The 26,836-nt window shown below is 40.1% G+C and overlaps 4 protein-coding genes across 5 annotated transcripts; 1 reads left to right on the plus strand and 3 right to left on the minus strand.

Annotated features, from left to right (window-relative positions):
* Positions 1–1,059: 1,059 nt before the first annotated feature.
* Positions 1,060–4,385, minus strand: mettl27 (methyltransferase like 27). Of its 2 annotated transcripts, none has more exons than XM_018691849.2 (6): positions 4,139–4,385; positions 3,215–3,345; positions 2,767–2,895; positions 2,190–2,325; positions 1,724–1,852; positions 1,060–1,587 (listed from the first exon to the last, which is right to left on the minus strand). In XM_018691849.2, exons 2-6 carry the CDS (start codon positions 3,332–3,334, stop codon positions 1,379–1,381), a joined length of 723 nt encoding a protein of 240 aa, XP_018547365.1. In that variant the 5' UTR covers positions 3,335–3,345; positions 4,139–4,385; the 3' UTR covers positions 1,060–1,378. The 2 variants fall into 2 exon arrangements, with proteins under 2 accessions (XP_018547365.1, XP_018547367.1); XM_018691851.2 differs by having other exon boundaries at positions 1,724–1,819; positions 4,139–4,368.
* A 200-nt stretch (positions 4,386–4,585) lies between these two features.
* On the plus strand, positions 4,586–15,413 carry nf2b (NF2, moesin-ezrin-radixin like (MERLIN) tumor suppressor b). The gene is made up of 17 exons (XM_018691847.2): positions 4,586–4,955; positions 5,205–5,320; positions 6,349–6,474; positions 6,949–7,071; positions 7,268–7,351; positions 8,189–8,257; positions 8,413–8,495; positions 8,627–8,702; positions 8,827–8,964; positions 9,255–9,329; positions 9,425–9,538; positions 9,652–9,774; positions 10,024–10,241; positions 11,308–11,410; positions 12,125–12,255; positions 12,347–12,515; positions 13,270–15,413. Exons 2-17 carry the CDS (start codon positions 5,231–5,233, stop codon positions 13,315–13,317), a joined length of 1,770 nt encoding a protein of 589 aa, XP_018547363.1. The 5' UTR covers positions 4,586–4,955; positions 5,205–5,230; the 3' UTR covers positions 13,318–15,413.
* Positions 15,414–17,568: 2,155 nt separating this feature from the next.
* LOC108893651 (claudin-18) lies at positions 17,569–22,712 on the minus strand. Its single transcript, XM_018691848.2, has 2 exons — positions 22,105–22,712; positions 17,569–19,254 (listed from the first exon to the last, which is right to left on the minus strand). The coding sequence occupies exons 1-2, from the start codon at positions 22,581–22,583 to the stop codon at positions 18,300–18,302; spliced, it is 1,434 nt and encodes a 477-aa protein (XP_018547364.2). The 5' UTR covers positions 22,584–22,712; the 3' UTR covers positions 17,569–18,299.
* A 308-nt stretch (positions 22,713–23,020) lies between these two features.
* Positions 23,021–26,710, minus strand: LOC108893256 (claudin-4-like). The gene is made up of 3 exons (XM_018691138.2): positions 26,293–26,710; positions 25,750–25,992; positions 23,021–24,749 (listed from the first exon to the last, which is right to left on the minus strand). The coding sequence occupies exons 1-3, from the start codon at positions 26,425–26,427 to the stop codon at positions 24,135–24,137; spliced, it is 993 nt and encodes a 330-aa protein (XP_018546654.1). The 5' UTR covers positions 26,428–26,710; the 3' UTR covers positions 23,021–24,134.
* Positions 26,711–26,836: the final 126 nt, after the last annotated feature.

Raw genomic sequence — 26,836 nt, forward strand, 5'->3', positions numbered from 1 at the left:
TGACTGATCTCTTTCCAAAGGACTAGGGCTTTTTCTCCTGTTGGTGCTCTTTTTGATGGGTGGAAGATTTACCTACAATTCACTTTTAGCTGTACTCACTGCAAGGTTATAATAAGTTTGTGCACACAACACCTGTATTTTAGTAGTTCTTCTAAAATGACGTAACCAAAAAGGAACAGAAAATACTCAACTAGGAGAAGCACTTGTTGAGTGAATTAGAATACAATCAAAATGTCAAACAACATCAAAATACCAAGCCGTCAAAAGGTAAAAAGCAGTAAAACCATTAATAAAGATAAAAGTAAAGCTGCAATCTCTGTCCCAAAGGGAAATAACAACTTGTTATATTTGTCAAAAGTCCTCTAATGAATATAATGTGGTTTATGCCTCTTGAGACATTTAATTACCCTCAAGGCCTGCTATTGAAATATCCTATAATTACAATTCCTCCTCAGTTGAAGGTTGAGGAGGAAACTCCAGGGCAGAAGGAGCAAAGTCAAGTATCTTTGTTGTTACAGTGTAAAACACACATAGACCCCTATTCAAATCTGAACACCTCCCCATCACCCTCTCCAACCTCCAGAGCTCCAGAACTGAAACAACATTATCTGTAAACCAGTGTTTGGCTTAATGTGCACACACAGAAACAAATGCCATTGAAATGACAATCTAAATTCATCAGAATACAGTGTTATTTCCCCTTTCAGACTCTCTTATGACTTCATGTTGTAAAGTATCTTTGTCCTATATTCTATTCTATATATCTTACCTGTCAACCCATCAGTGTTTTATGTGTTTACTTCATGTGTTTTACAGGCAACTGTCCACAACATGATCAGTTCTGAACAAAAAATATGTTCCATACAAAATCTTATAGTAACATTAGAGTAAATGGCATTAAATAGAAAATGAGTGGCCTAAGAGCTAAGTGATACCATGTAATGTGATTGTTTGTGTTGAGTTACAAACTGCATAATTCTGTTTTCATACTCATTATCCATCCTGTTTGTTTGATTAATATGCAGCAGATATTAATCCACTAAAAACACAGTAAACAGATAAAAGTTACGTCTTCATTTATTACAGTCTCTATGTCTGTTCAATCAGTTTCTGTTTAGAGGACTTAACTACATATCTACAAGCACATTTTTCAGATCCATTTTACAGCAACATGCATATGTATCTAACATAGATATTGTTAAACATGAAACTGACACATATAGTCATGAAACTTTCAAGTTTTAAATTTACACTGACAGTGTCAAAAATCCCTGACACTTTCTTTGAGTGAGTTATTTGTATATTTTGTAACTTTTTGGATAATTTTGTTTTGTACCTTGGCTGGTGTGAAGTCACATCGAGATTGTTGGGCACTGTGCTATAGTTGTAGTTTCTTGTAGAGGTACACAGTGCCAGATATATAGCCATCCTCCTGCTCTGACACTGCCCTCTCCCAGTCTTTCACTTCAGTGACCTCTACACAACTCCAAAGCCCCTCGTCCTCCATCTGCTTCAGCTCACGCTCCAGGGCGCCTTTGAACTCCAGATTGTCACGGTTACCTCTGGTTGTCATGCAAACGTAGCCACCTAGTGGATACAGGTAACAGTGCAGTGATGTTGCTGAGTGGTTAAAACTCACCTGCTGTGTAGTGATGAGATACTGATTCACAAAGATCTCTGACCTGCAGTTGAGGCAGCATCAAACCAAAAACAAAATTCTCACCTGGTTTAGCGGATTTGCACAGCTCTCTGACCACACCAACCGGGACCTGACCAACACTCAGCGCTCCAACGATCAAGACCACATCAAAAGAATCCGCTGGAAGAGGAAGAGTGAAGCGGAAGAGCTTCACTTCAGAATGAGATTATTCACAGTTCCAAATGTAATGTCTCCTAATACTGCTTCTACTGATAATAATACTAAAGATAAATCATATTTAATTGCCATATCTGGAGTTTTTTCAAAATAAGTTTATAAAGTTGATCACAGACAAAATAAAACAGCTTTCAACAGTGATTAAAATTCAATTATAAAATAAACAAGTAATAAATCAGAAACAGCAGCAGACTGAACAAGAAATTATCATAACACAGACACACTAATACTGGATAAAACCACCTTGCTTGATGATTAGCTACTGATTCACAGTGATCAATGACCCATCTGAAATAATGAACCATTAAATTACCCCACTGGACAGGCAGTGGCTCCTCTCCCAGCATGGACTGCTTCAGGTCCCGGTACAACCCGCTCTCTCTGGCCAACTCCAGCATAGCCTCGCTTCCATCAATACCCACAAACTGTCCAAATCCATGTCTCTTCAGCTGTATCAACAGAGACTGGCTGTTAATCAGTCATACTGGCCCAATCAATCCAATATAGTAAACCACAAAACTGATAGCAATAGGGTCTGTGCTGCTCTAAATCACAGGAACAAGAAAGAGAAGGTCTGAGATAAAAGTTTTCATCCAAACAGGTAAAATATGCACAGAGAGAATCACAAGAAATTTCTAGACATTCACCAGAAATGCTTTATCTTCTAAACTGGAACAGGCCAGCCATTGGCACAGAAGTCATATTTTATAGAAAAGAGTATTTTTAGTGCCACTCCGAAAAGAAAAACAGAGAAACATTTTTAAAAAGGGCCTTTGTCAAATATTAAATTACCTATTTCTGTCAAGACTGTCCAGTACTGAGCAGCTCTTCTTGGTTAAATTTTCCTTTAGCTAGACTATCAGTGCAGGACTTTGTGTTTTTATCTTTACCTGTTTGGCTACCAGTCCAGTACCACAGGCCACGTCCAACACAGCAGCTGCTGCCCGGTCACCGCTGAAATGGGAGGAGATGCGGCTTGCTGCCAGACTTGGTGCACGGTAGTCCAGAACAGCCACATCCTACTCAAACAAGTTTTAAAAAAGAAATGTGGCTGTTAGCACACAAATGGAAGGCAAACATGAACAGATATCTGAGCTTATTTTGTACTTGAAAATAAAAATAATTAATCTTATTATCAGATAGGATTGTTGTGAGCCCTGCACATCTACATTTGGCTGAAGAAAACAAGAGCCATTTTACATTTTATAAAACACACAGATACAGAACCACGTAATGATATATACTGTGTTGTGGACTGCATTCTTTTTCTTAGCATTGTTATTCAACCAGAGGTGGTTGATTTAATTAATGGGACATAATTAACTTCACTTATCTCACCTGATCATAGTTCTGTGCCCAGGTATCGTAGAAGTCCACCTTTTCTTTTGGTGTAGTGCCTTTATGACATGATAAGATAACTGCTTTCACATTTTCAAATGTGTTAGTTACAGCTGACATCGTATAAAGACCTGTTCAAAGACAGAAAGAGCCAGAGGCAGTATAGTCTACTGATAAAACAACAGATATTACAGACTGAAGTTCTTCGTTCAGTTCAGTGTGATTATATATTAACTGGTGAGCCTTTGTCCTCTAACAGCCGATTTTTTTCGTTTTGATTTGACCATATAATGATTTGTTGGAGGGCGTCACGTGGATTATGATCAGACCGAAAGGGCACAGAGATGCAAAATAACCACAAAGAGACACAAAGACATGAAATGAGTTATGACTTGACACAATTTGACTACAAATAGACACAGAACAAGTAAAAATAGTTGCAAATAGGCCACAAAGACACACAAAGATACTCAGAACAACCACAGAGACTCAAAATAAACAGAAATATGACCACAGAGACACAAAACAACTAAAGGAGATGCAAAACAACCACAAAGAGACAAAAGATGAGAATAAATAGATTTAAAAGAACCACAAAGAGGCACAAAAACAACTCAAACAGATGCAAAACAGGTAAAAAAGAAAAAGAAAAAAAGAAAAGAAAAGAAAAAGGCAAACTGATTACAAATGACATGGTCGCTCAATTTGTGTGTCTTGCTCCTATGCAAGAGGAATGAAAGAGCCTTTTACATGTTTGTGTACGGGTGCCTGTTGTCTCTTAATATGTCCATGTATGTTGTTAAACCAAACTATCTGTCCTGTCCTGTGGTTTAAAATTATGTAGCTTTGAATTAGCATTACAGTGCTTCACATTACACATGAGATAAAGGAAAACTAAAACATACATAGAAGTGACTGAGTTACCTAATGTAGCCTCGCTGGCTGTTTTTTTCTGGCAATGTCTTCACAATCGGATATCACCTTGGTTCCCCCAGCTGCTTCATAAATGTAATGGCACAACATTACAGACTTGCTGTGGACTCTATAAGCAGGAAGTTGTATCAGTGAGTAGTTTGTTGTTCCCAATTCCCTCAGTGAAGACTGTCAGGGAGACGAACGACCATGGAACATTTCTACTTATTTTCTTCATCCTCTTCTTTTTGACATCGTAACTACTTGTGCGTTTTTCTGTCTTCGTGTACTGTTTATAACCGGTAGCCAGACAATACATTCACACCCACCCGTACAATCTACGTGCCCACCCATACACTCTGCCTTAAACGTCTTTAACACGACTATTTCCGACGACCTTGAAGGCAGCATTCGGGCTTCCAAATTCATGCACATGCGCAGTAGCCGTATCCCAAGCTGCTATTCATGTTCCCACCTGTAGAGTGGGAGTCAAAACAAAAATCTCCTGGAAAGTCGCTCTGACTTTTTAACAGCTAGCTAACCAGCTAAATCACGCAGCTGCCGATAACGTTAGCAAAGTTGTTTGTATCTCTGTAAAAACTTTAATAGCTACAGAGTCCGTTCGTTCAAGTGAATTTCATCATGGATTATCAAAAGTTCCGCCTTTTCTACAACTGGTTTTGGTCCGTTTTCGTGGCATAGCTGGAAAGCTAACGCTATTTAGTTATTATCAGTTAGCTTAGCATTGGTCTCTAAACCCCCCCCCAACAAAAAACCCATCTTCATCTGAGCCTTGTTGGACGGCAGAAGTCACTGACTTTACTCCCTGGTAATGGGCCTTATGTGTATTTCAAATGCATGCAGTTTATTAAAGTAGCAGCAACAGGTATTTCTTCTGTAGAACCACTTGAGACATTAAATTGGTAACGGCTGATACCATGATCCAATAACAGTCAACTGCCAGAGCTGTGGCTTGAGTCTCTCTAAAAGTTTAAAATTGTAAATAATATTGAAATTCAGTCTTGTCACTTGTAAAATGTCATGTTGTTATCCTGAAAGTTCTGTTCTTTTTCCACAGGTTTCTTTGACAGCAACACCCTCAAAATGTCCATCCTAGGCTTAAAGAAGAAACAGCCAAAGACTTTCAAAGTCAAAGTTATCACCATGGATGCTGAAATGGAGTTCAGCTGTGAGGTATGGATTTATTTGGGCAACCTTTGAGCCTGAAAGGATTCTATATCTGCCTCTGTATGGATGAGTATGAATAATCATTTCCATGTCCAGGTCAATGTATAACCTTATACTCTGTGTGTGCATTTGCATGTATAACATAACCAATTATTGGCTCACATTATTAGCTATCTTCGATTCGTGGATAAGCACGTGCAGCAATTGTTCTGCACATTCAGTACTGTAAGCAGACAAAAACCTATAAAACATCACCAGTTCTCCTTGGTTACACCTGGGCACAGTTTTTCACAGTATGTGTTAGGTAGGTTCTTCCAAGCATCTCAGAGAACTTGCCACAGTTCCTCTGTGGATGTAGTCTGTCTCAGAGTTTTCTGTATTAATGTAATCTCCTATGGACATGAGATCAGGGAATCTGTGGGGGGGTCAGACCGTCTGTGCCAGGACTGTTCTTCCTGTACACCACACACTCCACAAGGAGGAGAAAAGAGTTGAGCATGTTTCCTCATATACATAATCAATTATTGTTGCAAGCTAAGACACGTAACTACTGACAGACGTTCCACAACTTCCTTGGAAAAGCATCAGTCGGGGTTTCTCCCCAGGAAACTGTCTAGCAGATGTCATAAGCTTCCCAGATACTGATGCATCTTGGCTTGTGACCAGTTTAGATAGTAGGTGACTGTCTAAACAATAGCCACACTCATTAGATATATGATTTACATTCAATCTTTTTTTTTTAATTAATTTTTTTATTTACATTTGATCTTATAAGTGTATCTCTCATCATGATGTTAGTGGAGGAGGTCTTTACTCATCACACTAACACTCTGCAGGAAACCCAATAAATCAGTCACATGAAGATTCCATAGTTAACTAAAGTGTGACGTTTTATCTCATACAAAGACAGTTTGAGTTGTTAGTTTATACTTGGGTTACCTGAACACGTACAGATGAGTACAACACAGAAACTGCTGCCCAACACATTACAGCATCTCAACTCACTGGTCTCTGTCACTTACGGTTTTCTTCAGGTGAAGTGGAAAGGTAAAGACTTGTTTGACCTGGTGTGTCGCACTGTTGGTTTGAGGGAGACCTGGTTCTTTGGACTGAGGTACACAGTAAAGGACACCTACGCCTGGCTGAAACCAGAGAAACGGGTGAGTGGACATGTGAACTTTTGGAGGTTAAACTGACTAACAAGGATTCAAGAGCAGTGCATCACTTGAGAGATATTTCAGACACCATGAGGTATGTTGTGAAAACATTTAGCACAATGGAGATGTAACCTAAAATTTGAAAGGTGAGGCAAATCTGGATTATAAAGCTGCAACCGACAATATTTTTTGTAATCAGTTAATCCATGGATTATTTTTTAACTAAATACTGATTGTCCATCACATTTTCCCTGAGCCCAAGGTGATAACATCAAATTGCTTGCTCCAAAGCCCAAAGTTTACAATGATATAAAACAGAAAATATCATCAGCTATTTGTTCAGTGTGATTTTAGTACATAATTGCACAGACACTGATCAGGACATGGCATTCTGGCTTTAGTAACAGTTTAATCTAATAAACACATTACAGTGCACTTTTGACCCACTTCTTCTCTGTTGTTTATTTGCTCACCAAGGTCTTGGACCAGGAGGTTCCCAAGGACTCTCCCATAACATTTCATTTCCTGGCAAAATTCTTCCCAGAGAAAGTAGAAGAGGAACTGGTCCAAGAAATTACTCAGCACCTCTTCTTCTTACAGGTAATCGAGCAGATAACATTTCTCGTGAAATAACATTTGGTCTGATCTTCTGTGTACAAACACTTTTGGAGATTCAGGCAGTGATATTATTGTTACATGTAGCTCGTAGATTTCATCCCCAGGTTTTGAAAAGCATAATTTAATACTTTGACTTTGTTTAACACCTGTTCATACATGTCTTCTTACACTTGTTTAGGTGAAAAAACAGATATTAGATGAAGAGATATTCTGTTCCCCTGAAGCATCTGTTCTGCTGGCATCATATGCTGTCCAAGCCAAGGTAAGAAAGCTATGCAAGGTTAATGTAAGGTTAATGGTACCTAACTGTCATTTACATTCTTGCTGCACCTGCAGGGTGTTTCTCCCACCTGTATCTCATAACATTTAGTCTATCTAAGTCCAGTTGGACACTTGGGGACAGCAGAAACAAGTTATGAACACATCACTGACTTACACCTTTTAAGTTGAAAACAAACAGTTCCTTATTTACATGTAACACATTCAGTAGGTACAGAGAAACATTATTAGTTTGGAGTACGTCTTGCGAATGTGAATCGCATATTTGCTCTCTTTTATCTCTGTTCTGGTCTCTGGGTGGGTTTTTGGAGAAAACAGCTGCCTGCTCTGGCTGAAAACAACTGTATGAGAGATGAAGCAGAAGGGAGCTGTAAATTCAGGTGCTAATTTTCTATAGATTCAGGACCCCTTTCACATGGTCACAGCAGTTATAGCTGCTTTAAAGATGTTGTGACTGGCTTTGATTGCTAAGAATCCATGTTTTGCTCCTCTCCATGTATGGACACATAATAGAACAGATTAGAACAAATACAACAATAAATCTCAATCTGTTGTGTACTGATTTCTGCCCTCAGCAGTGGACACAGGGTAAACCTAGTCACAGAGCAAATCATTGATCAGCCAAAACATTGTGACCACCCCTGTTTAATATGCCGTTGGCTCTGCTGAGTGGCAGCAACAGGAACGAAATATATTTTGTTTTCAGTTAGATTTTTATGTGTCTTAACTTTTGCTAATATTCAACATTAACAGCCGTATTTCTTTCTTTTTTCTGTCTCTCTCTCCTTTTCCACTGTCTGTCCCTCAATCTCAACCACAGTATGGGGACTATGACCCAAACTTTCACAAGCCAGGTTTCCTGGCACAAGATGAACTTTTGCCAAAAAGAGTAAGTACACATTCTCTTTCCTTCCATGAAAGCTGGTTCTAACAGGTTTTCCATGTGTAGGAATTACTTAATTGTTACAGCAGTTGTTTGTGTGCTTGTGTATGTGTGTATATGTAATGCTTTTTCCTGTGATCCTGTGTGTGTGTGTATCCCAGGTTCTGATGCAATATCAAATGACAGCTGACATGTGGGAGGAGAAGATCACAGCTTGGTACGCAGAGCACAGAGGCATCGCCAGGTAGGACCGACCCAGAAGGGGAATTAACACCTTCACAAAAGGTGTAGTTCTAGATTCTCTAGTCAAAGTGTGATAAATGTCTCGTGGTTTGATGTGCCTTCTCTTCTTTATTTTTTACTTTATCCATACAGGGATGAGGCTGAGATGGAGTACCTAAAGATTGCTCAGGACCTTGAGATGTATGGTGTCAGCTACTTTGCCATCACTGTGAGTGTGAATTACTGCCCCTTGATGTTCTGTAGGTAAATTTTACATGGTATTATGAAAAATGCAACCTAAAAAATGACTCTTGTGTTGCTTTACATTCATGTTTAACACATCACAATAACAGCAAAATAAGAGGGACACTGACCTGTTACTTGGAGTGGATGCTCAGGGTCTTCACATTTACAGCCCCAGCAGCAAACTCAACCCCAACAGGTCCTTTCCTTGGAGCGACATTCGAAATATCTCCTACAGTGAAAAGGAGGTAAATGGATTCAGTCTTTGTCAACAAATAGTGAAGAGTCTGTATTTTATGTTTCTTTCAAGTCACTTTGGAAGAAGTAGAAAATGGAACATCTTGTTGTAGGAACTTTTTCTCTAGTTTAAGATGATGAAAATTTCATTTTAAGAAAATTTGTTTGAATAGATCAGATTTTTTCACTCTGGTCAGTCAGCTGTACTATTGTAAAGGCATCAAAGCTGTGCCATCTGTTAAAACAATGCTAACAGTGGGGCAAAAGAACTGAAATTTCAACTTAAACTCCCATGTTGCAGTTCACAATCAAACCCCTGGACAAGAAGAAAGATGTGTTCAAGTTCTACTCATCTCAACTGCGTGTCAACAAGCTGGTTGGTTTACCTGTTTATCCATAAATATGTTCAATTATGAACAAAGTTACATGAAAGTTATAGGAATTAAGATGGTTTGTATTGCTTCGGTCCAGATCCTGCAGTTGTGCATCGGTAACCATGATTTATTCATGAGGAGGAGGAAGGTGGACTCGATTGAAGTGCAGCAGATGAAAGCTCAGGCTAAAGAGGAGAAGGCCCGCAAGAAGGTCAGCACTCTCTGAGCTTCACTGCAGCAATGAGCAGGGTGTACACTCTGCGATATGGAAAATGTATAAAATCATTTGATCATGATTGATTGAGTTTCTTGGCCTGTGTGTAGATGGAGCGTCAGATCCTGGCACGGGAAAAGCAGATGAGGGAGGAAGCAGAACGAGCTAAAGAAGAGATGGAACGAAGACTTTTCCAGCTGCAGGACGAGGCACGACTGGCCAACGAGGCATTGGTGAGAGATGACATGAAATAAGTGTTGATTATTCAAGACTTTCTACTGAACTTGCAGCAAGATTTACATTTCTGTTGTTAATCCCATGACAGAAATGGTGATAGGAATTGTCCCAAAAAAACACCAAAACATTGTGGTAATAAAATTATGTTCTCTGCGTCACAGAGCCAGATTCGTCCATCATGCTAAACCCAAAACACTCCCACCATTTATCTTATGTATCTGAATATTGCAATGCATTTTCTACAGCTGCGATCTGAGGAGACAGCAGACCTGTTGGCAGAGAAGGCCCAGATTGCTGAGGAGGAGGCCAAGCTGCTGGCCCACAAGGCTGCAGAAGCTGAACAGGAGAGACAGAGGTTAGAGGTCACAGCCATGAAGACCAAGGAGGAGAAAAGGCTGATGGAGCAGAAGATGAGAGAGGCAGAGCAGCTGGCTGTCAAGCTGGTGGAGCAGTCAGAGAGGAGGTATGGAATCAGTTAGTTTGTAATTTTCTTATAGCTTTTCTTAGTGCTTTACACTTATCTTATTTTTCTCATGATTTCTCCACAAATGAAGCAACGTTATCCACTTACTTTGCAATGAATAAATGCAATATTGTTCATCACTGCAAGGTCTCAACCATAATCAGCAAAGTGCAGGGGTAAATGTTGTAGTGTTTCAAAAAGATGTAAACAAGAAACCTTGTTCCTTTAATCGGGGTAGGGGATAAGAGAAACCTGATAACCCCAGGCAGATTTCCCCAGGGGAACACTGATAATGCGTGACCAAGTTTCTACATTTTTAAGTATGTGTGCCTGACAGAAGACTGCAGACAGGGAAAGTAACAGTGGAGCAGCTGGATGAGGAGCAATGTGTCTTTTTTATCTGAAATAATTCCATCCAAAGTTTGACTGAAACTGAAACTAACACTGTGAAAATCTGACAATTTGTTAAATTCAGACTGTGAGGGAAAGCTCTGCTCTGTCTGCCTGTCTTCTCACTGCATCATGCTGCTCCAACTCAGACACACACATCAAAAAAACAATACAAAAAAGTCAGGACTGAGACATCCTCTATCACTCCTGCATACATGCATATACAGATTTACAGAAACCAGGCTACTACAGTGCATATAATCACCTTCCCTGATTACCCACATAACCTTGTGTCTCTCTGTAACCTGTTCACTTAAGTACATGTAATGACTGTACACCAGACTCACAATCGAGTCAGACAGAAGGATCTAAATCGATGCAATAGAACCAGAGATATCCTTTTTATTCCATGTATTCCTCTTCCTGGTCAAAACCTGGCACCTACATCACCCACAATGCAACTCAACAGTTTAGTCAGAGATTCAGGTGTATGACGCTAGTAGCCTCAAACTGCTACCCTCATCCAGAGATGAGGGGCAGGCTGCAATTGTTCTGCAGTTTAAAATAAAAATCAGATAGACCAGTAATATAGTCAGAGACCAAGTATTTACTGTACATTAATAACACTGTTACTGTTTTCAAGAATTCCTTGAACTAACCAAACCTCTGGTTCCAGGTTGAAGGAGGCGGACCACCTGAAACAGGACCTGACAGAGGCAAAGGACGCTGAGCGGAGAGCCAAACAGAAGCTGCTGGAGATCACCAAAACAACATACCCTGTACGGTGATGAATGATGCTGCTGCTGGTGAACTCTCTGTGATGCCTTTTTTATTTCTTTTTTTGGAGGAATGCGGCTTCTTTTTGTACAGAGGGGTTTTTATTGACTCTCTGAGATACAAATCCATCTCATTACAGTGCATAAGCCCAATGATTACCTGCTGTGATTAGAGGTAATTTATGAGCTTAGATACTTCTACAGTTTGAATCTCCATTTCAAGAGTTATTTTTAGAGAGGATCATTTTCACAAATTGCCTCATTATTTCTGTTTCAGTTACTGATTTTGTGTTTCCCAGAATTTCTTTAACTGCCAGAGCAAGGGTGGGTTGTAGGAGACTGGGATAAGGCCAACTTTATGTTGATACGTGGTGGATATTGTTGTATTGATCTCCACTGCAAACAAGTAAGGAAGTAAGGAAGGACAAATTATGTTTTCATTACATACAGACTTTCCCCCACAGACAGTGTTTGGCCAGAGAACTGGAACAACCAACAGGAAAATAACTGTTTCTCAGTGTTTTGTTTTAGGGTGGGATTTACTTAGATAGGAATAGTTTGCTTTCATTTTACGTCGTCACTTGGAGAGAGAAGAGAAATAAGAAGTAGCAACATTACTAAAATATATGTTTTGCTGTTAAGTTAAACTCAAGTTAAACTGTCCTTTATCTCCATGAGTTTATCTACTTACTTGACATCTGTTTGACTGTCTCCCAGCTCATAGCAGCTTACTCTCCTCCACCTGCTCCTCCCGAAGCAGCCGACTTTGGCTACGAATCAGCATCCTCACGCCTGGACTTCAAGGACTCCGACATGAAAAGGCTGTCAATGGAGATAGAGAGAGAGAGGTGAGCTGGAGTTTAAATGCCCTGCAACGACACTTATGGAGAGATAGTTTGGCTCTGCTTGTTTATGATATCTTGCCACGCTCTTACACAGGCTGGAGTACATGGAGAAGAGTAAAAACCTCCAGGATCAGCTGAAGGAGCTCAAGTCAGAGATCGAGTCCCTGAAGCTGGAGGAGCAGCAGCAACAGGCCGGCCTCTACAGCCTCCGCAGTGAGGCGAGGGGATACGTTCAGGAGCCTGTCTACATACCTCACAGCAATGTGTGTATCATCGCGTCACCAGATTATCTTCTTCATTTCTTAATATTAATTTTATCATTACGGATGTTATTAGTTTTACTTAGAAATGATTAGAATTGATGACTCAACCAGTGAAGCCAGCTTATGGCCAATAATAATACTCAAAGTTTTCCCTCTGTCTACCATTTCATAATAACGGGTTCACGTGAAGACCAAAGTTGAACTACTATTATATTTTTCTCATATGACTTCCTTGTCTGGAGGCTTGGTTTATTATAACTTTATGACCTTGGTTGCTTTGGGGACTGGATAAACTATCCATGAGAAAGATGAACTGTTGCTTTTAGGGCTTAACTTGTAAATGACCTGTAGAAACACTGCCTGATACTACCTAAAGAGCTAAAGGAGGAAAAATTCTTTCACAGCTATCAGTACATTTCCTCATCCTCTATACTTTAATGCTTTGTGTTAAAAACCTTTGAACACATAAGATCATGGATGGAAACCCACACAGTTTTAAACATAGAGCATTTTGTGTGCCACGTGATGGTATTTATGAATAACCTCATAACCTGAAAATAACAGTATATAGCATACGTAGCTGAGTCATGTAATGACTCAGCTGTTTTGTAGGCTTGTAAATAAAGGAAAAAAAGTGTGTCAATAGTGCTATATAACTATACTATAGCTGTGCACATATTTCTTGTCTTTTAGTTTGTAAGTACACCATGAATGCACATTTCTTCACACTGATTTCCTCTGTCTTGTTTTGCAGAGAAACTCTGCGTACATGTCTCAGATGGCCTTCTTTGAAGAAGTGTGATCTTAGTCCTGCAAGATGAGGAAGGAGGACACCAGCTGTTGTGATGCAGTATTTTCTTGACACGTTTGGTTATTTTATTTTTTTTTACCTGGCTGAAACTAACAAACAGACACATGCATACGTCATGACTATGTGCTTTGGAAAGACTTTGAAATCTATCCTCAACAACAAACAGCCACTAGTTTGGCTGCCACGCTAGGTTGTACCACCTGATACACAGCACCTTCCATATTTCTTTCATATATAATGAACACATAAATGTGTGCCATATATCTAACACTGATTCAGGACATGGTGCTGAAGATGGGTGTATGAATGAGTTTTTGTTTGATGTTTTCTGTGTGGTTTTCTGCGATACTTAGCTGTATGGTGGTCAGATATAGAAATAAGCCTCAATAACAAGATATACATTAATGCCTTAACAGCATTTTGGGACAGGGATTAAGTTATGTTTTGTTTTGTTTCTCTGAAACCAGCTGTAGGCAGAGTTCCTGCATGTGTAATTAAGTAAATGATCATTTTCAGGCTTGGGAAACTTCAAAAAGTTATTAGTGCCCCTGAAGATTTTGTGAATATATAAACTTTTGGTCATTTTTCTTTCAAACCAGCAAAGTGTTTCTCAAACCCAAAAGCCCAAATTTCGGATTATACCTTCTCCAAGCTCTTGTTGAATGTAGCTGTCGACACTAAATACACTCTAAAGATAACTCTTTATCAGTGATATCTAATGTGAAAACTAACGTTATGATCTTGCTCGTAAAGGTAATTTATGAAAGTAGTAATTGCAGCTCAAAGTAAAGTCCAGATTTGAGGAGCAGATGTGCAGGGACAGTGTCTAGAGGTGACACTCCATAAAAATGTCAAATTCAGTGTTGAGCTTTGTTTCGGTCTTTGAATTGCTTTCTTGCCGTCTCTGTTACAAACTTCATGAACTGCCTTTACTTTTCACAGCACACAGGTGCCTTTACAGTTTCTAGTGCCTCATCATGGCAGTAAACATAAATGTAGTTTATAGTTACAGCCTTGAGCTCTGCCATTTCAAGTTTTTATATTTTGTACCCTAGACTGTTGATGTGCCTTGAACTTTATTTTTTACTATTATAATTTGAGTTGCTAAGGTTTCATTTGATATCATTGTGCTCATGTGTCTTAGCATTAGGGTTCCTTTAAGCTTGGGGTTGATTTCATGCCCAAATTAATTGACAGAATAGCAGATTGATGGCTTTCCTGTTTTTTTTTTTCTTTGCTCAGGGTTAGTGTTGGAGACAATCACTGCAGGTAGAATCTCATTGTGTTTTTCCCTGAGATACACAGTATGGTATCCATTAATGTTTACCTTTTTCTGAACAGGCTTTTTCCATTTAACGTGGATAAGTTTAACCACAATTCATATGATTAATATTTTTGCCAGCAGTGGGTGTAAACATAGAGATGGGTCATGTGAGTGGACTTCCACTCTCCTACACTCCTCATTACGTTGTCAAAAAGGGAGGGGCTGATGCCAAATGTACAGCCAGAGATTCTCATGTTTGTTAATTTGGACTGGCCTGTTAGACTGACTTTGTTATTGACTGAACAGCAATAACTGATTGGATCATTATTGCCTGGGTTATCAGTGAGTAAGGCTTACTTTAGTAAACAGTATTGTGCCAGATGTCCAAGTGAAAATGTTGTGTTTTTTCATCACCACATTGCTTAACTGCTCAGTTTTCATCTTTAATCTTATTTATTTGTGCTATAAAAATCCTTAAATAACATCGCCATACACCATTTTCTTGAGGTCTGTCATTGTGGGGAACTTTGTTGTAATTTAATGTTTGTTTTATTTTTCTATAATGAGATTTTCCTGCTAAATTCAAGTCCAATGTTAAGAGATGATTGTGTTGTGTACATCAGGGGATTAGGTTTAACTTGGAAGTGACAAAAATGTTGCAAATTCATGCAAAAAAAAAAAAAAGCTTTGTCAGTGATTTGTAACCTCAAGTTATTTTGTGTATATCATTTCATTACAACAGTGATCATACAATAATGTTTCTGTTTGTGCAAATATTAGCAGTGGTGTCGTAGATGAACATAAAATCATTCTTGCTTTCTAATGTGTCAGTAAAAATCAGTCATCTCAACTAGAGTGAACAAAGCCATCTTCTAAATATGTTATCTGAACAAATGCAGACTTCAAGGCAGACAGGTATAGTGATGATATTTCAATAACAAGAAGAGCAGCTTACAAGCAGATGAGTGCGATGGCAGGAACACTGGTGGGCAAAAACACACATTAGAAGAACTCAGGAACAAAACTCAAAAGCAGAAGCACAAGGTAACTCAAGGAAACTGAACAGATGAACTGCCAAAGGAACGAAGGAAAGGTGCAAGTGTATACAGTCCAGGTTGATTATGGAATGAGATGCAGGTGGTTAGAGACCAGGTGACTGCAGGGCTGATTGGGGAAGTGGGAACAGGTGAGAGGATGAAACACACAAGGACAGGGGGCAACATCATAAAGCACACAACAGGGGAAGTAATTTCAAAATAAAGCGGGAAGTAATAAATATGAGTCTAGGTAAAGAGGGCAGACCATGACAACCAGTGTGAGGCGTCTACCCAACCTAGAGACGTCTGTAGTGTGCAATATTACAGTTTTCAACAATGTCCACAAAAACTTTTCTTTTCCATTGGGACACAACTTTCATCACGCTTGACATTTTTACCACAGTGCAACAGTGCTGCATTGTTCCTTCCAGGTGGCTACGTGTGTGTGACGCACGGACATGGCCATGACAGTCAGGGAGACAAAGCTGCCCCGGAGCGTGACCTGAAGCAAATGGAGGGAGAGGAGCTCTGGAGTTGTGTAGCTGTTACTGAGGTGTCACTGTGGGAGAGAGCAGTGTCAGAGCCAGAGGATGGGTACATATCTGCTTCTGTGTACCTCAACAAGAAACTGCAGGTGTAGCACAATGTGCTGCAGTGTGGATGTGATGCTACAACAGTCCCACAAATGTACCAGTCAAATGTGAGCAAGGGACACTGTGATATTTTAGAATAGATTATTTAGTACAACTGATACAGTCCTGAACATAGTAAGTCTCTGGTGTTTTTCTTTCATTGCATGTTTTCCTGATGTATTTAAATTCTTTTATCTTCATTGTCAGGAAGTAAATTTAGATACATTAATGCTGTATCCTAACTCCATGCTACATGCTGTTTCTGAGGGGTTTGAGTATGTAGTTTGTTCAGTTGAAACAGGTCCTTTGACCACAAGATGGCAGTGATTCACAAGAGTGTAATATGAGCATGCGCGTCTGTCTTTTTAAGCTGTGTGAGGTTGACCAGCATGTCAGACATGCTGTGCAGCCAAATGTTGTTCAGACCCACAGACCCCACTTCATTTTAAATCTACATGGCAACAATATCAAAACCATGAAGCAGAGTCTCAGGGAAAACATGCTGACATTTGAGGGAGTGGAGATTGTTGAGTAAGATGATTTTAGCAACCTCAAAGCCACTTAATGGGAAACAAAAGGGGGAACGGAATCTTAACTAATGTTTAGAGGTTATCCAAAACATCACAGGAGTCACGATGAATCCTGTGATGTTTATGTGTATGTGAATTTCTCTACTCTAGATGAGGCATCATTCATCCAGTGATATTAACTTCTACACTGAAAATAAATTTCACCAGCCTCACCAGTGTAGTTAGTGACAGACGTCAGACAAAACTGAATGTGTGTTGTTGTTTTTTGTTTGTTTGTTTTCTAAATTCTCAGTGTGCCTCATTGTTTTTTTTTGTTTGTTTTTTTTTTTTTTGTATTTTTTGATTAACTGTTTTTAGTATTAGTTTTTAGTACATTTAGAGTATTCAGTAAATACAGTTGTACAGGTTTATGTCATTTTTCCATGACACAAGTCTTTTAAAAAAGAAAATGAGACATACATGTTTTGCATTTCTGGCAGTGTTAGCTTATGACTAGATAATGATGCCCACATTTGAATAAGCAAAACCAAAACAACATATGTCCAACAACATGATTCATTGAAACTAACTGTGAATCCTTTACAAACACATTGTTCCCTCCCTCCTCTAACACTGCTCACATTCTCTGTCAAACCAGTTTGTCCTGTGGTTTAGTGGCCAGGAAGAGGACTGAAAGTCCAGGAGGATTCTGAAAGGCTCTTTTCAACTAATGTCTGACATTTTGTGCATGTTTGATCATCAAAACATCAAAATAACAGCAACAGCAAAAAGGCTGTAACTTGTTTGATATTGCATTTATTGAAAAGTAAATGTACAAATATCTGCCAGTAAATATCTGTCTAGATAAAATAATACATAAATTCACAGTTGTGACAAAAAGTAAAATGTGAATCTTCACAGAAACCCCTGTTAACAGTAACAATTGTGTAACTTTTTATTTGTAACAAGTGGAGTTCTTCATCAAATGAGCACATGAATTAAAAACTATCACTATAAAGTAATGATGGAAAGTTGGCTTAAATATGTCATGGCTTTAAGTTGCTTCATACCTCCTGTTGCATTCAGGTTGTAGAATGTCCATCAGAAACAAACAAGCTAGAAAGTCTGAGTTAAAATACTTAATGTGGACGGATTCATCCTCTTTCAGTGCTTTTAAACAGCACGAAAATATGATTCAGTAAGTTCCTTTTTTAAAGAATAACACCTCTGCACCTTAAGCCTTGAATTAGCTTGTTGCTGAGTTGGTTTCAAGTACACATAACATGTTAAATTTTCCTCCATATTGATGAATGTAGTCCAAACCTTTTCCTCTTTTTCCTTTAATCAAAATAACATAATGGATTAGAAAGATAATTATACCTCATCAACTATTTTTCATCAGAAAGCAACCACAAAATAAGTAAACAACTCCCTCTAAATAACTCTTAGTACGTAAAACCGCTCTATTTCATGTAAAGTTAAGTACATATATACAGTATGTGTGTTGCATTTGTGTGTTTGTGTGCCCATGTTATAGGTATGTCTTTGCTGGATTTGAGGATGCGTCCTCATTATCACTGTTGACTGTCGATAAATTCTCCATTTCTGCTTTTTCCAGCTGAGACTTTGTAGACAACGCCTCACTTTTTTCAGATTTTGTGGAATCTGGCCTCTTCAGAGACTTTGTTGACGGTGCCCATGAGTTTTCTGACTCCTGCCTGAAGCTCTGATCCAGCTCGTGCTCCCAGGGAGGGCTTGTGTACAGCTGAGACTTAGTGGACGCTCCCACGCTTTGAGAGCGGGGAAACCCTGCTCCGGCGGGCAGGGACCTTGCTGACGGCGGCCTGGACCCGTTGGAGGAGCGGACCACCAGGTAGCGGACGGAAGGGTTCTTGTCTGTGTCATGGGCTTTGATGGGGCACGCAGAGCTGATGAACAAACCCCCTCCCAGGATGAGCAATAGGGATGCTCCCCACCCAATGTAGAGACAGGCTCCGATCTCTCTCCGCTGAGCATCTATGGAGGCACTGTAGAACTTCCTCACCACCGCCCCAGCTGCCCAAGACGTGGGGATCAAACACAGCAGCCCTGTGACAATCAACACTGCTCCCGCTGCTACGGCCACCTTGCCCTTAACCCCGACTCCTTTTTCATCCAAGAAACGGGTGCACTTCCCTCCGACAAAGGCCAGAATGAGGCCTATGCCACCCGTGGCGATGGCGAGGACGGTGAGAGCCCTGGCGGCCTGCAGGTCACCGCCGAGGGCGAGGAGGGAGTCGTAGGGTTTGCACTGCATCTGCCCCGTGCTCTGGACCACACAGGTCATCCAGATGCCCTCCCAGATGGTCTGGGAGGTGACGATGGTGCTGCCCACGAAGGCCGTGACCTTCCACATGGGCAGTATGCAACTGATGATGACCCCTGCCCAACCCAGGAGGCACAGGGCGCTGGCCAGCATCTGCATCCCCATCGAGGCCATGGTGTAGTGGAGATCTCTGAAGCCTCACAATCTCACAAGCCTTTGAAAAGTGCTGGAATGAGCTCCTTTTGCTTCCACTCCTTGTCTTTCTGGTCACTCTCCTCTTCTCTTGTTTCTCTCTGTGAGCTTTTCTTTGTCAGTCTTTCTCAGTCTGTGATGTTGCAGTTTTCACACGCTCCCATTTTTGTGCATTTCTTCATTTGCTTTTTCCTTGCCACAGTTGCAGTGTAAAGTATCTATCTCAAGCACACGGAGCCCTTTCTAACTATTTCACTGGTCTGTTCAGCCTCCAGTAGCTTTTACTTGACTTCAGGTGTGTTTCAGTTCAGCCTCAGTCTCATTTGTTTACAGCCTACTTTTCCTATGACTCAGTCCCTCCCCCTTTGTATCCCTAAACTGTCCTCTCCTTCCCTCCTCTCTCTCTCTCAGTCCCTTCTCTCTTTATCTCCCTAACTGAGAGTGCTCTTTCTTTTCTGTCACCTGAGCGGCTGCCTGTGTGCTACTGGACAGGTGTAGATGCACCACACCTAGTCAACAGGGAAAAAGAAAGGGGAGGAGGCTGACAGAAAAGAGAGAGAGAGGGGGGTAGCTGTGAAACTGTGACATCATCTATTCCTTCCCTTATTATCTTTATCTGATGTTTATTTTAGGAGCAGTAAGCAGGAAGACTGACCAGCCTGTTAGTATGAAACATGTTTAGAAGATGCACTGTCATGAGAGGCTGCATTGTTGTCTTTGTTGTGTCATATGCCATCTCTCTGCAGGAACTGGGAAGAAAATTAGTATGAGAATGAAAGAAAAGGGAATCTGACATGATTTAAAACATATTTACTCATGTTATAAGAAACGATCACGGTGAACCTAGTGTTCAATGTGTGTGTGTGTGTTTGTGTGCGTATACATACCTTCTGGCAATGCACTTGTGCATGTATGCAGAATGTATTTGTGTAACAAAAGGAGAGCAATGTGGAACACAATCTCCTGGGAGTTAAACCAGTTTCATTCTAACAGCGTCCACAGAGCAGAAAAACCTGTTCCAAACATGCAAAACACATGCACTCATACACACAACTACATGACTGTGTGTACATACCTCTCTATACCTGTGTGAACCATTTTGGTTTGAGACATTGCTGTGAGGGCATTTTGGCTGGTTCTCTCAACTTCAAAGGACTGTTTGATGGTTATGACTCACTTAAGGTTAGATTCAGGTATTTATTTGTGATGGTAAAGATTATGATAAGGGGATAGGGAATGCATTTTGTCAGTGAATGTCCTCACAGCTCACACATACACACACACACACACACACACACACCACCACCACCACCACCAAACCTTTTAATCAGGCTCAAAATAATCTTTAATCTCTGTCCTTGTAAAGCTCAGAGGGATCATTTTTGTGTCTGTTTCTTTTCCACATTCTGACAAACTAAAATCTTTAAAGGACACAAGAAATTCTAATTTATCTAATAAGTCATCATCACATCATTATTGTCAGTGGAAACACAACATACACAGAGTCAGTAAAGTGTGGCAGTGTTATATAATGTTTTATTATTTTTTTGTTGAATCCCCTTATTTACACACACAGCTGCCCTATAATGTACTTATAAAGAGATATAAGGACAATTATAACTCCTCCTATGAAAACATACCTTATATCATTACAACTATTGTCATTCACTATCTGTTTATACACCAGCCTTCATAAATAGGTTTCCACTAGAGCTGCCCTGTGTCTTACTCATTAATAAACATTTACAGCTGCTTACAACTATATTATAGTGTTACAAATTATTTATCACTTTTTTTATATACTTCTTATGAATGCCATATATGGGTACTTAAAGTAAAGTTTTTAAAACATTTTCTTGACATCTCATCTTATGCAAAAGTTTAATAAACTGATCGGTCGTATGACCTGAAGAGGGAACACTATGTTTACACAATGACATAGTTATAATTCAGTCTCTTGGTTTATTTATCATTGGCAGGAAGAACACAGTGTGACACAGCCTGTTTGTGAAGATTCTTCCTTGTGCGCTCGAAAAACCAGATTTTTGGCATTTGTCATCAGCGTGGAGTAACTGTTACTCCATTTGAAAAAGATAAAAACCGCGCCAACAAGACGGGGGGAAAAAAAACTCAAGAGATATCCTGCCTTCACATTCTCACAAATATGTGTAATGCCTTACAATAATACAAAAAATATGAAGAAAAAAACGGATAACATGAGTCAGTCTCTTAATCATTATCAGTTAGTTTGATAGAGAAAGAGGAGCCAAACTATTAGACTTACACACAAAACAGTTGCAGCACTGGCAGATCTCACATAAATATACAATGTGTTTCATATATGGTCAGTTTTAACACACATGCTCTGAATCTCACATGCGTCACAGAGAGCATGTGGCGTGTTTATGTGGGACTAATAAACAACATAAACCGGCCCACATGAACCAAAAATATGAGGAAATCTTTAAGAAAGTAAATACAAAAGCAATGTATGTTTACATATAGAAAATCAGAAAACATCACATTTTACAAAATGTATCACTCTTAACGATGTGACCAAAACACAAGCTTAACTTCCCACTTATTTTAACAACGTTATAGATTGAGTTGCTTTATCATAATGGGACAAACAGGAGGTGAAACATTCATAAATTCTCTTTGTCTTATCTCTTTCCAACAGATGATCTAAACGTAGGCCTTGCTGCTCTCCACGGAACGAGCCTTGGCATACTTCACATCATAGTCGTTTTCATCCCTGGGGGGACAGGAGCTGCAAAGGAGGCCCCCGCCCAGGAACAGCAGCCCTGCGGCACCCCAGCCAATGTAGAGCGAGGCCCCCAGTTCCCTCCTCTGAGCGTTGGTCAGGACAGGGTTGTAGAAATCACGAATGATGGTGTTGGCGGTCCAGCAGACAGGGATGAGCACCAAAAGGCCTGCGACGATGAAGACGATCCCAGCAGCGATGGCCACTTTGCTCTTCTGCCTTTCGTCCTCCACGAAGTTGGTGCACTTTCCCCCAACCACAGCGAGAAGGATCCCAAAGACCCCAGTGATGATGGCGATGACGACCAGTGCCCTGGCAGCCTGCAGGTCCTGAGGTAAGGCCAGGAGAGAGTCATAGACCTTGCACTGCATCTGGCCTGTACTCTGTGTCACACAGTTCATCCACAAGCCTTCCCAGATCACCTGAGATGTGACAATGTTGGCACCAATGAAGGCTGTGACTTTCCACGTGGGAAGAGCGCAGATGATGATACTCCCCAGAAAGCCGATGAGGGCCAGGGCCGTACCCAGAATCTGTCTTCCACCGGACACCATGCTTGAAGCTCTGTTGATCTCGTCAAAGAGGTAAGACTGTGTGTCGCTCAGAGACGGAGTAATTCACTTGTGAGAGAGACAAAGGAGCGGGTAGTGGTTTTTATTGCCCACTTGCTTTCGGGTTTTGTTGTCAAGTCAGAGGAGGAGTTTTGTGGTGCAGCCTCTCAGTTGAAACTGGTTTGTGAAGACATGTCGCCTAACCAGATTGCTTCACAACACCCTGGAAAAGACAGGGGAGTTTCACACAGAGATGCACACAGAATCCCCAGTAAGAACTAAATGGCACACAAATAATAAAAAAAATATTTCTCAGACCACCTTTTTTTCCTTTAAATATGAAAAAAGAGAGCGAAATCTTTTGCAGTAATACGACATAGAGTGTTCAGAGGACACTAATATGTAAAGTGGGAATTTACCAACACTCAAACAATCTCCATTTCAGTATCAGCTTTATTTCCTCTTAGGAAATCTAAATTCTTACAGTATCACTGAGGTATGTGAGAGTCATCCACAGTGAACGTAAAAGCACAGGTACTTTTCTCTTTCAGCAGATTTGAAAGACAGAGTGCATAACTTACAGAGTAATCACACTGCTAATCAATACTGGTGGCATGCACAGTGGTGATGACATGGGCTGTAGGTGTTTCAGTACATACATTACAACATCCCTGCAGGGAATCTCCTTCCTGTCCCTCTCCTATCAGTAGTCAGCTACACAGCACCACCTGTGGATTTGTCAGTAGTCACTGTGGTGCTCAAGGATGCAGCAGGTACTTTTTTTTACTATGTTTTTCTTTGGATTAGATGAGTAGAATCTGTGGAGTATTTACAGTCACAGCTCTGTTTAATTCTATTACAAATATTTTGACTAAGTATAGGTCTACCTCAGGCAAATATTCATAGTATAAGTCAAAGAAGTTAACTATATTCCTTGTTTTTCAAATTTAACCTATCAAACATGCTAAACTTGCCATCCTCAGTTTGTGTTTCGTCAACACATTTATCACAACAATATCTCTGGAGGAGGAAAATGTATCGAAAATATTCAAACACAGGAAGTTAGATTCATCTTCAATATATGTCCATGTTCCACAAAATCTGTTGATTCTATGTGATAAAATGTGTGTTAGATTAACTCCTTAACACACAGTTGTATTTACATTTATTTTATTTCCTGATCAGTCACTTTGAAGTTGTTAAAATCATTTTATCTGTTGTGTTTCATCTTTTTTCAGCTCTTCATTGAAGCTTTCTGATGTTTTTGTATTCATATGATTGCACCACTCTATAAATAATAATAATATAATATAATAATAGAAATACTGACATCTTCAGTATATTTGGATACTTTTTGATTTTTACTAGAGTTAGAGATAAAATGATGTGGGTTTGAACAATGTTATTTGTAATGATATCAAGAGTAATGATGACAATATCAAACTTTATAGATCAGTCTGACTGAGATATTGCGATAGCGGGGAAAGATAGGGACCACACTTGACACTTGACACGCTCTCGGAACAATCATCCATGCAAGTCCATCCCTATGGATTAGGGCCTATTGTAATAATATTCACTTGGTCCTGTTGAGGCTCTGCTGGGCGCGTCACGCACCAAATTTGGATTCATTCCCTTGAATAAGCCCTTCGCCTTGTCTGGTGTCCCTGATCTGTTTGATGGATTACGGCCTAAAGTCCCCTGCTCAGATCCTGGTTTGGTCCCCTGAGGCCGATTATATGGCCCAACCCCACTCTGAGCTTTATTCATGCTGTTATAGTTGTGCACTTGGGCTACATGCTCCACCATCCCACTTGGCGTGCGATTAAAGGTCCTCCAGCTGTTTGATGTTGTGACATCAGACCTCAGAGTGGCCATGTGGGATGAACTGTTGCCGAATTCAGCGCTGGAGCTGTACGGGACGTATGGGTAGTAAGGAGGCTGCAACCTCTCCTTCTTTCTGCAGACAAAGCAGATCAGAGCACCGCCGAGGAGGAGCAGCACAGAGGAGACCCAGCCTATGTAGATGGAGGAGCCCACCTCCCTCTTCAGGGGAGCAGCCACAAAGGGGTCGTTGTAGATCGAGATGGTCAGTCCTGCTGACCAGGTGACTGAAACCAGGCACAGGATGCCAGAGAGGATGCACAGAGCTCCACCCAGCAGACACGCCTGGAAAGATAGAGGATATGGGCTTCATCAGAAATCTGTCACATATCAATCATTAAACAACAAAAACCATACAGGGACAAACAAAGAGGTAAGGAAGCTGAACCAAGGCTAAGAAGAAGAACCATACTCCTAAATATATCCGATAATAGCTCCTTCAGTGGCCTTAAATTTTGTCTGTATGAAATAAAAGTGAAACCATCACTGTGAAAGCAGTGGAAATTGCTGTCAGTGTCTATTTGGGGCTTAAACTAGGAGCTCAATCCCGCTTATAGACGCTTTAATATGGCATTCACACACTCACACTAAAGGTTTTATACACACCTTAGCCATCTTTTCAGAAAATACTTCTTTGTTTTGTTACCTCTGTCAAGGAGGTTATTTTTTCACCCATGACTATTTGTTACTTTGTTTGTTTGTCGGCAGGATTAGATGAAAAGTGTTGAACCGATTTGTGCCAAACTTGGTGGAGGGATGAGGCATGGACTAGGGAAGAAGCCATTAAATTTTTGTATGAATCCAGTCAAAGGGGCAGATATGATAAATAAATCAGTCTACTTCCTTTCTCTTTTTATTTTTCTGCGTTAAGACCTAGACAGACATGTGCGATTGTTTGGCCTTGGCAGAGTTATGTGCTATACTGAGTGATATTCCAGTTTTGTTTTGTTTTCCTGGCAGTTGTTCAATGCCAACCAATACAGGATGTGGCGTGAAACACTGCAACAAAAACTTTAACTTTAACTTTTTTTTTGAACTTCCACAACTCAAAGACAATACATCAGCGACCAGATTAAGTCTTTGTAGCCATTAGTCTTCACCTGGAGATGCCTGGCTTGTTACATAAAAGCTTTTTCAGTATGTAACTTAGTGGCATGTAGCAGACACACAGAGCAGATGTGACTTCATTACACAGTCCAAATATTAGATAAATAATAAATATTTGATTTTCTGTGGTAATGTAACGTCATTTAATGTAAAAAAAAAAAAAGAGTACAACCAGCACCTTCTTTTTGGATGAAGATGTGGACTGAGGCTCAACAGGGTCTGGTGGATCTCCACTACAGTTGACTACACCTCCTCCAAGGAGGGTGACAATGAAGCCCAGGAGGCCGGCGATGATGGAGATCAGCGTGAGGGCACGTCCAGCCTGGATATCAACGGTCAAAGTGACAGAAGATGTGTGTCTCTTACACTGCATCTGGCCAGTTGCCTGGACGATACAGTGTAACCAAAGACCATCCCACACCTAAGACAGAAACAAATTAAATCTTAAGTGAGATTTAAAAGATGAAAAAAGAAAGATGCAAATGAAGTTTTGATTCAGGTAAGGTGGTCCATAAACCCTGAGTTCTTGTTTTATGACAAGAAGCAGCTTATATGCTCAGTAATCCAATTTCAGTTTATTTAAGGATACTGTCCATTTCAGTGTAATCCAGTATTAATCTGTGATTAACATACATTTACATGACTATCAGGTTATGTTCTTCACATTTAACATGTAGAGTAAATGAAGTAAAAATGAATTTCTCTGCGAGTCTCAACTTACCAATTGTGCCGTCACAATATTTGCTCCCACAAAAGATGTCTCTCTCCACATTGGCAGTCCGCAAACCACACACACTCCTAAAATCCCCATCAGACACAGTACCAGGCCCCCAATCAGCCTGCCCTGTTCTCCCATTTTAAAATCTACAGTTAAACAGCAGCAAACTGAAACAAAAAATAAGGTTGCAGTTCTCGTGACTAGCTCCAGTTGAAACAGAGAGTAAGTTGCTCTTGTCAGCTGTTGTTTTTCTGTTAAGCAGTCAGATGACACAAAAATCAACAGGGATATGCAAACATGCAGGAGACAGAGCTTCTGTACATCTCTGACCTATAGATCCGAATCAGGTTTTTCAGGCTTCTATATAAACAGCTTATGATTCTCAACAGTAACACATTTTTCTCTCCGTGTGTTTAAGAAAAAAATGCAATAAAATAATGAAAGAGACAAAAAATGCGGGATGTCTGCTCAAAAATACAAAGATACAAAGTGAATTTATTGGCTTGTGAAAATACAAAGATGAAATCATGAATATTTGTCCACTTGG

The sequence above is a fragment of the Lates calcarifer genome, linkage group LG20 (assembly GCF_001640805.2).
Source record: "Lates calcarifer isolate ASB-BC8 linkage group LG20, TLL_Latcal_v3, whole genome shotgun sequence".
NCBI lineage: Eukaryota > Metazoa > Chordata > Actinopteri > Centropomidae > Lates > Lates calcarifer.

What these genes read in the sequence shown, in the direction of transcription:
- nf2b (XM_018691847.2), top strand. Translation starts at nt 5,231, where the DNA reads ATGTCCATCCTAGGCTTAAAGAAGAAACAGCCAAAGACTTTCAAAGTC. An exon ending in AAATGGAGTTCAGCTGTGAG is followed by an intron (nt 5,321 to 6,348) that starts GTATGGATTTAT and finishes GGTTTTCTTCAG; the next exon opens with GTGAAGTGGAAAGGTAAAGA. An exon ending in TCAGCTACTTTGCCATCACT is followed by an intron (nt 8,703 to 8,826) that starts GTGAGTGTGAAT and finishes TCACAATAACAG; the next exon opens with CAAAATAAGAGGGACACTGA.
- mettl27 (XM_018691849.2), bottom strand. Translation starts at nt 3,334, where the DNA reads ATGTCAGCTGTAACTAACACATTTGAAAATGTGAAAGCAGTTATCTTA. An exon ending in GGGCACAGAACTATGATCAG is followed by an intron (nt 2,896 to 3,214) that starts GTGAGATAAGTG and finishes TTGTTTGAGTAG; the next exon opens with GATGTGGCTGTTCTGGACTA. An exon ending in GCCACTGCCTGTCCAGTGGG is followed by an intron (nt 1,853 to 2,189) that starts GTAATTTAATGG and finishes CTCATTCTGAAG; the next exon opens with TGAAGCTCTTCCGCTTCACT.
- LOC108893651 (XM_018691848.2), bottom strand. Translation starts at nt 22,583, where the DNA reads ATGGTGTCCGGTGGAAGACAGATTCTGGGTACGGCCCTGGCCCTCATC. An exon ending in AACGCTCAGAGGAGGGAACT is followed by an intron (nt 19,255 to 22,104) that starts GGGGGCCTCGCT and finishes CAGAGATCTCCA; the next exon opens with CTACACCATGGCCTCGATGG.
- LOC108893256 (XM_018691138.2), bottom strand. Translation starts at nt 26,427, where the DNA reads ATGGGAGAACAGGGCAGGCTGATTGGGGGCCTGGTACTGTGTCTGATG. An exon ending in ATATTGTGACGGCACAATTG is followed by an intron (nt 25,993 to 26,292) that starts GTAAGTTGAGAC and finishes TTTCTGTCTTAG; the next exon opens with GTGTGGGATGGTCTTTGGTT. An exon ending in CATCTTCATCCAAAAAGAAG is followed by an intron (nt 24,750 to 25,749) that starts GTGCTGGTTGTA and finishes CTATCTTTCCAG; the next exon opens with GCGTGTCTGCTGGGTGGAGC.